Raw genomic sequence first — 13,003 nt, 5'->3', positions numbered from 1 at the left:
AAGAAGATGGCACAAGCCCTCAGTTCATTAACTTCGCTTCCCTTCTCTCTCTCTCTCTAAACGTGTCTCAAAGCTCCATTTATCGTTTATGCTCACATATTTCACAGGTTTACTGTTTGAGATCTAATTTTGAGTCTCAATCCTCTTTGTTGATAGAATATATCATGGTTGAGTTTATTATTTGAAATATGTGTCTTCCATTAATCGTTATGTGCTTCTCTGTGCTTAAACTATGCTATATTCTCCCTAAAGATGTGACATAATATTATGCTCTTAATTACTTGATTTGGAATATATTATGTGAATTTGTTCTATAATGGCTTTATGATTCATTCCTAAACCGGCTTACTTTTAGGGGGAGTGTCCTTGTGTGTACGCTAATCTAGGGGCTTTTATGTGTCTTAAATTCTCTCCTTCTAAGAGAAGCAACCTTTGTTGCCAACCGGCATGTCCCTTGATAGGCCTAACCCTAAATCTTCTGTTCTATATAAACGATGTGCCTCTTTAGGGTTTGTCTCACTATGCAGTTTCAAAACACACCATCTTTTCATCTTCCTGCTTGCTCCCAAGCATGGTACGCACCAAGATCACCACTCGCATTGGGGGCAACCAACGTCATCCTCCTCTATCTTTGGAAGGGGAAGGACGTCAGGCCGCTGCCAGAACTGGCCTCACTCATCCGAGGGACCAACGTCCATCTCGCGAGTGCACTCGGAGTCCCCCTCCTCTTCCTCGACGCTCTTCATGGCTGCTTACTGGGGAGTCCTCCTCCTCTCGACCTGTTGGTGCTCCTCGGCCTCTGGCCACTCTGGACAGCCTCATAGTGTCCATCGATGACATGTGCTCTGCTCACTGAGACGGTATCATGGTGACTGACTGGCGTGTCACCTACCTTGTCGACTATGTCACTGACATGAACTTCTTTCTGATCCCCCCCCCCCCCCGCCCCGGTGGTTTCCTAGGAGGGAGATTGTGACAAGCAAGGAGGCTACACCACTAGAAAAATGTCGATGAGAAAAAGAAGCCCGACTGATGTCTTAGTGGGTGATGAGAAAGGTCCGGAAAATCCAGATATCGGTTTTTAGCCGATGTCTGGTATCAGTATACACATCAGTTATCATTATAAATTGATGTAAATACATTTAAATGATAACAAATTGTATGTTTAAATATTGTTAAACTCTCATCTTATTGCATTTAATGCTTAAAGAAATATAGATCCTACAGCACAACTATGCATTTTAACATCGTTATTCATTTAAAAACGATGACTGATACTGTTTCACACATCGGTTTTCTAATCTTCATCGATGACAATACTTATATTAGACATCGATCTCTATCTAAAACATGATGTGCACTAGTTTGTGGCACATCGGTTCCAACATAATAATTCGATCTCTTATGGTTAATAGGACATCGATTTTCATTTTGAAACTGATGTATTTCTCTTAATGGACATATGTTTTTATGGCTATAACTGATTTAAACTTTATGTATAGACATCATGTTCTTTAGATGAGTATGATGTAAACAAAATATGTAGTTGCTCCTATAAAATGCAATCCATATCTGACAATAGTAATTTGAATATTGGAGTATTATATCCAAAATCATTATCCTTGATAGTTCACAAAATAGGCAAAATACAAACCCCAATTAACCTACTACAAGGCTAGCCTAGCAATTACTATTGTAGTTTTGTTCACAATTACTGCAGTCACTTCATCTACCACAAAAAGGTGGAAATTGGGTGTGCTGCAAGACTGAAGAAATCATATGGATGGTTCATTGTTTTCATATTGTCTAAAAAGTCTTGAGATCTTCCAACTTTGCACTATAGAAGCCTGCAAAAGAGAGTATATTGTAATACAAACATGGAAATGCAATGTTTCCTGTTAAATTCCACTTGCAAGACCACTGACTATCATGAACATTTTATAGCTATTACCATTAATGCTATCATTCATCACAGAGATAAGGTTGAACTAATATATGACTATGAGCTAATATAACTACATAACAGTAGTTAACAACTTGAAAATTCTACCTTGTCCCCTATGTCATTCATGTAAAGGTTCAACCATAGCAAGCTCTTCACAGATGATCGATCTATTTATTTTACAACAGAAACAAAGAATAAGGTCTCAAAAAATAGTTCAGAAATTTACCCCGATAAGAGGGCAGTGTCTTTGAACTCTCCCTTAGAAAGTGACTTCTCCTTGGGGGACCAATTAGCTTTCTTTCTGATTTTCATGGTCTGAAAATCCTACATACATGTGTAAATCAATGTCAGCTAATGCATGCACAAGGACCTTCCACAAATAAAACTGCAAAAGGATCATATTATTTAGTTATCCTAAAAAAAAAGGATCATATTATTTAATTTGAGGAAAGGTTTATTAAAGTAACAGTTTTAACAAAAGAACAGAAAGCCAACTGCAAGTCTCTCCTCCAAAATACATTAGAACTGATAATATGAAGGAAGTTTGTTTTCCAGATATGTTACGAACAGTAGTGTGAAGGCTCTCAAGGTTGCAAGAATTACAATGTACCAGACTTTTGATCATGAAGAAATATAAATACACAAGACAAAAGTTTGTAGTTTCACAAGAAAACCCCAACTTACCTGTCCTGAAATTTGAAGACTAACTAAAACACAATATTTCAAACCATCTATTATTCATATGGAACCCCCTCTCATTAAGATTACATAAATGAGGGCTCCAGTACAAGATTATTAGGGGCAACTTCTGAGGTCATAACTAAAAGGATTTTAGGGGACGTTGTTGAGGTTTCACATCCCTGGTGTAAATATTAGCCAATGAAAATGAATGAGGCTAAAAATATTACAGAAGGAAAAGCAAAAAGAAGATAAAGCTTACTGGTAAGTAGATCAAAAGCTGGTTTTTCTGAGCATATTCTACATATTGCATCATATCTTTTATGTGTAGAAATGGTGACACTTCTGGGACTCCAGTAGCACTACAACAACCAAATATTGAAACATTAAGTTCTGAAACGAATTTCTTTATTGAAAGGTCTAATAAGCCCTTTGAAAGGCAAATTAATGGCAGAAATCCATAAAGCTATACTCATTCATCCATTTTCAATCCAAGAAGGAAAGGATTACAAGAAAACAATTCAAGAATAGAATTCAAAAAGTCAAATCATCTAAGTCAATTCAACATCAAGGGTAAATAAAAAATAAAACCATAATCCAATTCCATATCTATAAAACTCATGCAATCAACTTTCCGATGCTAAGTTACTAACAAAGTTCACAACAAGATAGTAAAATTCCAGCTTCTATACAGGTATACCTCATTCGTAAACATGTCAAAAAGGTCATAAAGAAATTCCAGCACCTGTGAAACACAGCATAGGCAGTTAATTAGAATATAATACACGTACAGACCCCAAAAATTGGAAACCAAAGAAAAGATATGCACAAAAAATAGCATACCTTTAACAGAGGTGTTGTGTTCGATCTACAAAATTGTAAAACAAACCACCTAAGCAGTATATCCAGAACTACAATAATTTCCTTTCTAGGAAGTGCCAGGCGTAGAGACAGAAAATGAATTTCAAAGCTAGGCAAAGACATATTTGACATAAATCAAAGAGAATAAAAGTCATAGGAAAACACCTTCTGCAGCATCTCAAGCCCATCGACTTGCTTCTTAAAATATGTACTAAGAAGCTGCCTATGTAGATCCTCTCTGAAGTACTTCATCATATCGATCATTCTGCATGAAATCCAAATGAAAATACTCAACTCAAATCAATCACCAAGAATAAACAAGAAATTATTTGGTGAAATCTGTACAAATACAAACCTCAAGATCTTGAATCTGTTCTATTCGTGGCACTTCAAACTCAAATCTCTTAACCACCCTGGAGTTCCGAGATCAATCATCCATTGACTCACTGTACTCAACATTAGCGACTTCGGACTCTTTGCCACCGTGCATAGCCTTGAGGACGAGATTAAATAACGCCGTATTGGGCTCGACGCGTGGTTCTCCATACTGGCCAGCAGGGATCGGGTATCAAGAACAGAGGGGTTTATCTCGATCTCAAAAAGCCGGTCTGATCAGGTCGATTGGGCTCAGTGGGCTAAGTTGGAGACTCCCAGTGAAGAATCGGGCCTGGTGCAGCCACCAGATAAGAAGCTTCTCCATACCTATGGCGGAGCTGCTATGTGTGGTTATGGTGGTTTTAGATCCAGATGTGTGTGTGTGTGTGTGTGTGTGAAAGAGGGGAGAGAGAGAGAGAGGACAGAAGGGTTTGAGTTATTCTTTTGTTGTAAAGTGGGGATGTGAGGGAAAGCGAACGTGCGAAAGTTTGACTCAAAGTGAAAAAATTATGAAGTGTTGGAGGGAATGAAAGTTTAGTCACCCCGCGTTTCCAAAATTTTTAACTTAGTCCCTCCTCCGCATTTTTGAAAAATTTTTGAACTAAAGTTTAGACATCGGTTAATTTGACGACCGATGTTAATAATAACAATAGAAATCGAATATTTCATAAACCGATGTTAGCATGGCTTTTTACATCGCATGCAATTCTGACCGATTTAATAGTGGTGATGTCTGATGTCATAATTCTAGTAGTGCTATGACTAACAGGGCCCTTGCTGGAGGAGATCCCGGACCATCCACCAAGGCTGCTCGCAAGGAGGTAACACAGGATGACAGCGATGATTCCATCGACACTGAGGAGTTTCAAGACCGGGCATGGCCAAGCTGATGGAGGAGTTTGAGCCTTCCCCTTCAAAGGGGGAGAACTAAAAAATTTCAATTTTATGTTAATTTTTCTTTTTTCGCCTTTTTGTTTCTCTTTGGACATTATTTATATTTATTTTTGGTTTGTAAGTGCATAAGCACAAACTATTTGGATGCTTGTTTAGTTGTTGGATGTTGAAGTTTTAACCTTTGCTTCCGGGAAAAGGATGGAAATTGATTCCTTGATCCAAGTAAACCGTCTAGGTATAACTCGTGTTTAGTGAGCCTTTTTTATTATGAGTCTTTGTGTTTGATTATTTTGTGAAGACTGATATGTAGGATAAAGAAGAAAAATCTATGTGTTGAATGGGAATGCACAAAGGGAGAGATTGTAGGTACATTGGGATATTTCCATTCAACACATATTCTCCCGAGGCTACTAGGAGATCAGAGTTTGCAAAAGTCTCTCCTACTTTTACTGTGATCAAGGATCGACTTAGAAAGCGAAAATCAAGCTCACTGATCTTAGGTTAAAGGTAGTTTACATTTCATATCAATCTGCATGTGTAATGGATCTGATTTGCTTTGCATATTGTGAAATTGGTTTGGAAATATTATCTGCATTAAAACGGTTTTAATACTTATATTAGATAAAGATTGTGATTGCATATAGTTAGCAATAGATTGATTACAAATCGAAATCAGTTTGAAAAACCTTTCCTTGTTTATCCTTTTAGTGGTTAAAGAGTCTTGATTAAGGGGGAGTCTTGTGACGCTATAAAAGGTTCCGAAACTGGTGTTCATCAGCAGAGTTTTTCATCTTAGAGTTCTGACAAGACCCGCCCCGAATTCCACCCTGGAATCCGAAGTGGCCCTGCGGGACCCACCTTTAAAGGAGATTTACCAAAAATTTCGGCATAACCTCCCTTAAAAAATGGGTAACCCAAAATCCTGTTGAAAGCTAATAATTCACTTCTAATAATCCAACCATAACTCCTGGAGCCACCCTGCTCCCAAATTCATCCAAACCATCTCAAAGTTAAAAACATTAAACATAATCTCCAAAGGGTATAAGTTACTACAATCACCAAAGTTAGGTCATAGACCCCAAATATAATACATATAAGTTGGGTCACATATCCCTTAGTAATCAGAGCATTCTAGGAATATAAATAGACAAGGAATACAGTAGGTTAACCAGGTAACCTACAGAAGGTGATGGCGGAAGCAGGTGCGGTCACTATGGCTCACACTCGTACACCGAGCAACAGTACTGCAATCTGGGCATTTGAAACCGAAGGGCCCAGGGAAAAGTATATAAAAACGTTAGCGTGAGTGGACAAAAATAAATAATTGAAAGAAAAAGGGTTTTATACTTTTCCACAATTATCTCAATAAAACTCCCGATGCATGCAATAATTAAGAAAAGACCGACTAGCCCCGCTAGTCAAGAACAACAACAAAGAATATGGGGAAAATGGGTTCACCATACGGGAATGGAGCCCCTCAGGCTCAACCTACCCTCGACTGCCACTCACACATAGATTGTGCGAGGAGGAGAACTAATAACCTCAACTTCCATTCACACAGAGATTGTGTGAGGAGGAGAATATCACCTCGACTACCACCCACGTGAGGAGGAGAAAGCTACCTCACTGCCACTCACAAACACAAAGTAAGTGAGGAGGAGACCTATTCACATGACCCGCGTATGGTGAGGAAGGAGATCGTCCAAAGCCAGTAAATCTGTATAATTTCCCCACTTATCTCACGAAATAAGAATCCAAGTGTATAAAGATGTGACCCCGCACGCCAAGATCATCTCAAGTTCCAATATAAGTAGGGTATAAAGAAGTATAAAGTTTTGCTTCCTCGAATTCTTATTTCGTAAATCTCTTAAAAAGCTCCAAGAGCTTAATATAAATATAAAATCAATAGTATAAATTTCCGAATCCGCATAAAACAAAATCCTCAAATCGAGCATAACGAATCTTAATTCAAAAGTTCAAACCAATAAAACATTCAATAATCCAAACCAAAATAAAATGCTCGATAAATAGTTGTTAAATCAATAACTTAAAACTTGCGGAATTTAATTTGCATGCATCAATTAAAATCAAAGGTCCACTCACGATATACGGCTAACGTGGTATCCAAGCGTAAGGATCCTCGTCGAGCGATAGGTCGGTATCACGTCCTGTACACAATTATAATCCGTAAACAACAAATTGCTAAATATTTACGATAATCAATAATTAAATCTCAAAACCCAAAACCTCAACTTCTCCAATCCTCTTCCACACCCAATCAAACTTCACCATTAATATCCATCCGTCGATTGATGTATTCCATATCGGAACAAGGGAAATCCGAAGGTCGGATTCCCACAATTCAACAACCGAAACTCCCAAACTTCGGAAATTCACAAACAATTCCAAACTCCTCCAAAATTCACCAAACTTCACATACAAGCTCTATGATAATTATAGAATTTAACTAGCCAGAAATTGAAATTAAAAAGCTACCCTAGCCGCCGTTACAGCCGCCCACAGTGGCGGCGCCGCCGCCACTGCCACCAACTCCAATGGACACCAAAATATGACAGTAGCACCTCCTCAACACACTGATTCAACTTCTCAACTACAACATTCCCAAATAACAATTAAAAACGGCCGAAATCGATCAATGAACAAAAACCCAGAAATCCTCAAGAACCCTAGAATTTCAATTCGTCGATTCGGCATCTACACAACAAATCGTGATACAAGGCCATAGGGGAAATGATCAGTGATGAAAACCGAACCTTCGACGGCGAGATGGGGACCGGAGGTGGCCGGAATCGCCGGAAATCGGCAAAAACTTCAAACTGCAGCCGGAGGGAATTTGGCTTCGATCCGAGCTTTTCCGGTCAAATCGTCGAAAACTACCTCCACAGACGTGACAAGGGGAAGAAACCGAGCTTGGGGGTGGCCGGATTGTGCCCTGGGTCGGCCGGAGGAGGAAGCAACCGGAGGTGGACGAGATCGGGCCGAGAGGGGAGAAAGGGTCGGGGAGAGAGAAAAAGGAGACTTACCCGGTTGGGGTAGATTTCTGAAAATAGAAATCTACCAACAGTAAATTTCCATTTATATATACAACTTACCATGAACAGTAAATTCCACATTTCGCTCATAACTTTCGCATACGAACTCCGATTTTTACGCACTACATATGCACGCGCTCGGTTTAACGTCCCCAACAACTTTCATGAAGGAAATTTTCTCAAATTTTGGCCCGAACAAAAAGTCGACTTTTAGGGCCACTAAACGTACTGAAACGATAGTAAAAGTGAAAATAAAAGTCGTTTACCGTCCAAATGACTGGTAAACGGGTAATTGAGATACGGGTCGTTACAATCTCCCCTCCTTATAAAAATTTCGTCCTCGAAATTTACACGAACGACTAAAGGCTTAACTAAACCAACTCTATTGAATACCATCCCCCGGTGAAACAATATAAGAGAAATAAATAACTCAAGATTAGGAATATCGTACCGTCGGTAGTACCTAGAGGAACGTGATCCTCTCGCTGAACCATGGCATGAAGTCTTGTTTGTATCGCTGGACGTCCACGACGACCACTACTCCGTTGAGTGCCGCCCCTGGCAGAACTGGTGGAAGTGTCGCCCTTGGTTGAATTAGTGTGAGTGCCGCTAGATAACCCTCCTGATGCATGACTAGAACCTTGACCGACGTTTGGAGTAGCGTCCTGAGTCAATGTAGGGCAATCCCTTCTATAATGACCCTGCTGTCCGCACTGATAGCACGTCACATCTCTCGTTTGATGCTGGGAACGATCCCTCCAAGTATGGAATCCCTCTGAGGTACCACCGTACTGACCTGGGCTGTCACTGAACTGCCACTCAGACTGTCCACCTCCCACATTAAGTCCTCCAAAATCCGGTAAGGTGGTCGAGTCTGAACTGACAAATCTACTACCTCCAGAAGATCCTGAACCAGAAGTGGAAGCAGCCCTCTTAGATGGACCCTGGCTAGGGCCGCCAGAATCCCTAGGGTGAAATCCAGCAGGTGAGTCTGACTCAATGTCCATGGCATAAGATACTGCCTCAGCAAAGCTACGGTACGGTGTGCCTAACATCTTATTCTTAAACTTTCCTCCAAGTCCCAAGACAAATCTACGAATCTTACTTTGCTCAGTACGAACCAAATCCGGCACATGATGGGCCAAAGAGAGAAACTCCTGCTCAAACTCCAACACTGACTGCTCATCCCTCTTCACCAAGCTCAAGAACTGGTCTTGCATCCGATTAAGGTGGGCATCACTAAAGTACCGTCCACAGAAATGGGCCTTGAACATATCCCACGTCATCGGGCCAGCATTTGCAGGGTCATTGACAACACCAGTCCACCAATGCCAGGCGGTATCCTCCAGGAACTGCACCGCCAAATTAACCTTCCTGTCCTCTGGGAGCTCCATCTGGGAGAACACTCTCTCCATCCTATCAAGCCACCGCTGAGCCTCTACAGGTGATGTGGCGGAAGCAAAAGTCTGAGCCCCGTTTCTCTTAGCACGCTCCACAGTATAGTCAGTGCGTGAACCGGGGAGTACGGCAGCAAACTGCTGAAAGAACTGTCCAAACGCATCTGCAAGATTCTGCGGTGTATCTCCCCCATCATCAACAGGAGGGGTTTCCTCACGTCTTCGGCGTCTAGGAGGCATAGCACCTGATGAAGAGAAGGAAAACAAGGCTCAAGGATTAGGATATTAACCTATCTACTTTACATGCATAATGAACACACTAGCACCGAAGAGTATACGATGGGGATCCGCCGCGGTCGGGCCATCACTCGGGAGGTACTAGGCGCCACTAAGCATATAAGGTAGTAGGAAATAAGGAAGTCTACAGAACCTAACAACCTAATGCTCTGATACCAACTGACAAGACCCGCCCCGAATTCCACCCTGGAATCCGAAGTGGCCCTGCGGGACCCACCTTTAAAGGAGATTTACCAAAAATTTCGGCATAACCTCCCTTAAAAAATGGGTAACCCAAAATCCTGTTGAAAGCTAATAATTCACTTCTAATAATCCAACCATAACTCCTGGAGCCACCCTGCTCCCAAATTCATCCAAACCATCTCAAAGTTAAAAACATTAAACATAATCTCCAAAGGGTATAAGTTACTACAATCACCAAAGTTAGGTCATAGACCCCAAATATAATACATATAAGTTGGGTCACATATCCCTTAGTAATCAGAGCATTCTAGGAATATAAATAGACAAGGAATACAGTAGGTTAACCAGGTAACCTACAGAAGGTGATGGCGGAAGCAGGTGCGGTCACTATGGCTCACACTCGTACACCGAGCAACAGTACTGCAATCTGGGCATTTGAAACCGAAGGGCCCAGGGAAAAGTATATAAAAACGTTAGCGTGAGTGGACAAAAATAAATAATTGAAAGAAAAAGGGTTTTATACTTTTCCACAATTATCTCAATAAAACTCCCGATGCATGCAATAATTAAGAAAAGACCGACTAGCCCCGCTAGTCAAGAACAACAACAAAGAATATGGGGAAAATGGGTTCACCATACGGGAATGGAGCCCCTCAGGCTCAACCTACCCTCGACTGCCACTCACACATAGATTGTGCGAGGAGGAGAACTAATAACCTCAACTTCCATTCACACAGAGATTGTGTGAGGAGGAGAATATCACCTCGACTACCACCCACGTGAGGAGGAGAAAGCTACCTCACTGCCACTCACAAACACAAAGTAAGTGAGGAGGAGACCTATTCACATGACCCGCGTATGGTGAGGAAGGAGATCGTCCAAAGCCAGTAAATCTGTATAATTTCCCCACTTATCTCACGAAATAAGAATCCAAGTGTATAAAGACGTGACCCCGCACGCCAAGATCATCTCAAGTTCCAATATAAGTAGGGTATAAAGAAGTATAAAGTTTTGCTTCCTCGAATTCTTATTTCGTAAATCTCTTAAAAAGCTCCAAGAGCTGAATATAAATATAAAATCAATAGTATAAATTTCCGAATCCGCATAAAACAAAATCCTCAAATCGAGCATAACGAATCTTAATTCAAAAGTTCAAACCAATAAAACATTCAATAATCCAAACCAAAATAAAATGCTCGATAAATAGTTGTTAAATCAATAACTTAAAACTTGCGGAATTTAATTTGCATGCATCAATTAAAATCAAAGGTCCACTCACGATATACGGCTAACGTGGTATCCAAGCGTAAGGATCCTCGTCGAGCGATAGGTCGGTATCACGTCCTGTACACAATTATAATCCGTAAACAACAAATTGCTAAATATTTACGATAATCAATAATTAAATCTCAAAACCCAAAACCTCAACTTCTCCAATCCTCTTCCACACCCAATCAAACTTCACCATTAATATCCATCCGTCGATTGATGTATTCCATATCGGAACAAGGGAAATCCGAAGGTCGGATTCCCACAATTCAACAACCGAAACTCCCAAACTTCGGAAATTCACAAACAATTCCAAACTCCTCCAAAATTCACCAAACTTCACATACAAGCTCTATGATAATTATAGAATTTAACTAGCCAGAAATTGAAATTAAAAAGCTACCCTAGCCGCCGTTACAGCCGCCCACAGTGGCGGCGCCGCCGCCACTGCCACCAACTCCAATGGACACCAAAATATGACAGTAGCACCTCCTCAACACACTGATTCAACTTCTCAACTACAACATTCCCAAATAACAATTAAAAACGGCCGAAATCGATCAATGAACAAAAACCCAGAAATCCTCAAGAACCCTAGAATTTCAATTCGTCGATTCGGCATCTACACAACAAATCGTGATACAAGGCCATAGGGGAAATGATCAGTGATGAAAACCGAACCTTCGACGGCGAGATGGGGACCGGAGGTGGCCGGAATCGCCGGAAATCGGCAAAAACTTCAAACTGCAGCCGGAGGGAATTTGGCTTCGATCCGAGCTTTTCCGGTCAAATCGTCGAAAACTACCTCCACAGACGTGACAAGGGGAAGAAACCGAGCTTGGGGGTGGCCGGATTGTGCCCTGGGTCGGCCGGAGGAGGAAGCAACCGGAGGTGGACGAGATCGGGCCGAGAGGGGAGAAAGGGTCGGGGAGAGAGAAAAAGGAGACTTACCCGGTTGGGGTAGATTTCTGAAAATAGAAATCTACCAACAGTAAATTTCCATTTATATATACAACTTACCATGAACAGTAAATTCCACATTTCGCTCATAACTTTCGCATACGAACTCCGATTTTTACGCACTACATATGCACGCGCTCGGTTTAACGTCCCCAACAACTTTCATGAAGGAAATTTTCTCAAATTTTGGCCCGAACAAAAAGTCGACTTTTAGGGCCAACGTACTGAAACAATAGTAAAAGTGAAAATAAAAGTCGTTTACCGTCCAAATGACTAGTAAACGGGTAATTGATATACGGGTCGTTACAAGTTCACTGTGTTGCATATTCCTCACAAACAGTTTTCTGCAAAAGTCCCCTTTTGATTTCTTTTTACCTTACTTGCTCACTGCATCCATCTCATGCATCATAATTGAGATCAGTGAGTCCTTGATACAAGGTGTAGAGGGAGATCGATTCAGTAAAGCTTACCAGCTATTGAAGTCATTTGAGTGTGTAGTATAGGCTTTCCAAATTGTAGACAAGTTAGCTTGATGCTAGTAAAGTGATCGTGTTTGATATCACTACTTGTAAACTGTATTCTTTCTCTTTACTAGTGGATTTCATTTTTGTGTAGGCTACGTTACAAGCCTCGCAGTGAAGTTTCCCCAGTGGTGAGGTTTACATTGCGTTAGCAAATCTTTGTGTTGTGTTATCTTGAATCTATTATCTATAAATTGTTCCATCGAGTGTTTTCATTAACATAAACAATAACTGTCCGCAAGCAATCACTTAGAAAATTAACAAGTTACCTTATTATCTTTCTTCACGTTCTTTCCGCAAGCCATCAACTTGTCCGCTTGGATTTTTCTGACGAAAATGAGAAGGTAAACAAGGTTAGCTACAATTAATATTCAATGGATATGATATAGGTACATATACTTACAGGGTATTGGTTGAACGCAAATTGCCCAACGATTACTTTCTCTTCCTTCTTGTCTTCGTTTTATTCTTTAATCTATTGTTGCATTTTATTACTTTCGATTCTGCCATCAACTGCAAAACGGTTGAAATATATTTAAACAACAAGATATTGCTGCAAGACAACTCTGA

At 40.6% G+C, this 13,003-nt stretch overlaps 1 protein-coding gene across 1 annotated transcript; it reads right to left on the bottom strand.

Annotated features, from left to right (window-relative positions):
* Nucleotides 1–8,177: 8,177 nt before the first annotated feature.
* LOC121052327 lies at nucleotides 8,178–10,100 on the bottom strand. Its single transcript, XM_040517065.1, has 2 exons — nucleotides 10,041–10,100; nucleotides 8,178–9,448 (listed from the first exon to the last, which is right to left on the bottom strand). The coding sequence occupies exon 2, from the start codon at nucleotides 9,441–9,443 to the stop codon at nucleotides 8,178–8,180; it is 1,266 nt and encodes a 421-aa protein (XP_040372999.1). The 5' UTR covers nucleotides 9,444–9,448; nucleotides 10,041–10,100.
* Nucleotides 10,101–13,003: the final 2,903 nt, after the last annotated feature.

Source organism: Rosa chinensis, chromosome 3 (assembly GCF_002994745.2).
Source record: "Rosa chinensis cultivar Old Blush chromosome 3, RchiOBHm-V2, whole genome shotgun sequence".
Lineage (NCBI taxonomy): Eukaryota > Viridiplantae > Streptophyta > Magnoliopsida > Rosales > Rosaceae > Rosa > Rosa chinensis.
Note: the sequence above shows the minus strand (reverse complement) of the source record. Positions and strands in the feature narration are given on the sequence as shown.

Coding starts and splice junctions, on each gene's coding strand:
- LOC121052327 (XM_040517065.1), bottom strand. CDS start 9,443: ATGCCTCCTAGACGCCGAAGACGTGAGGAAACCCCTCCTGTTGATGAT.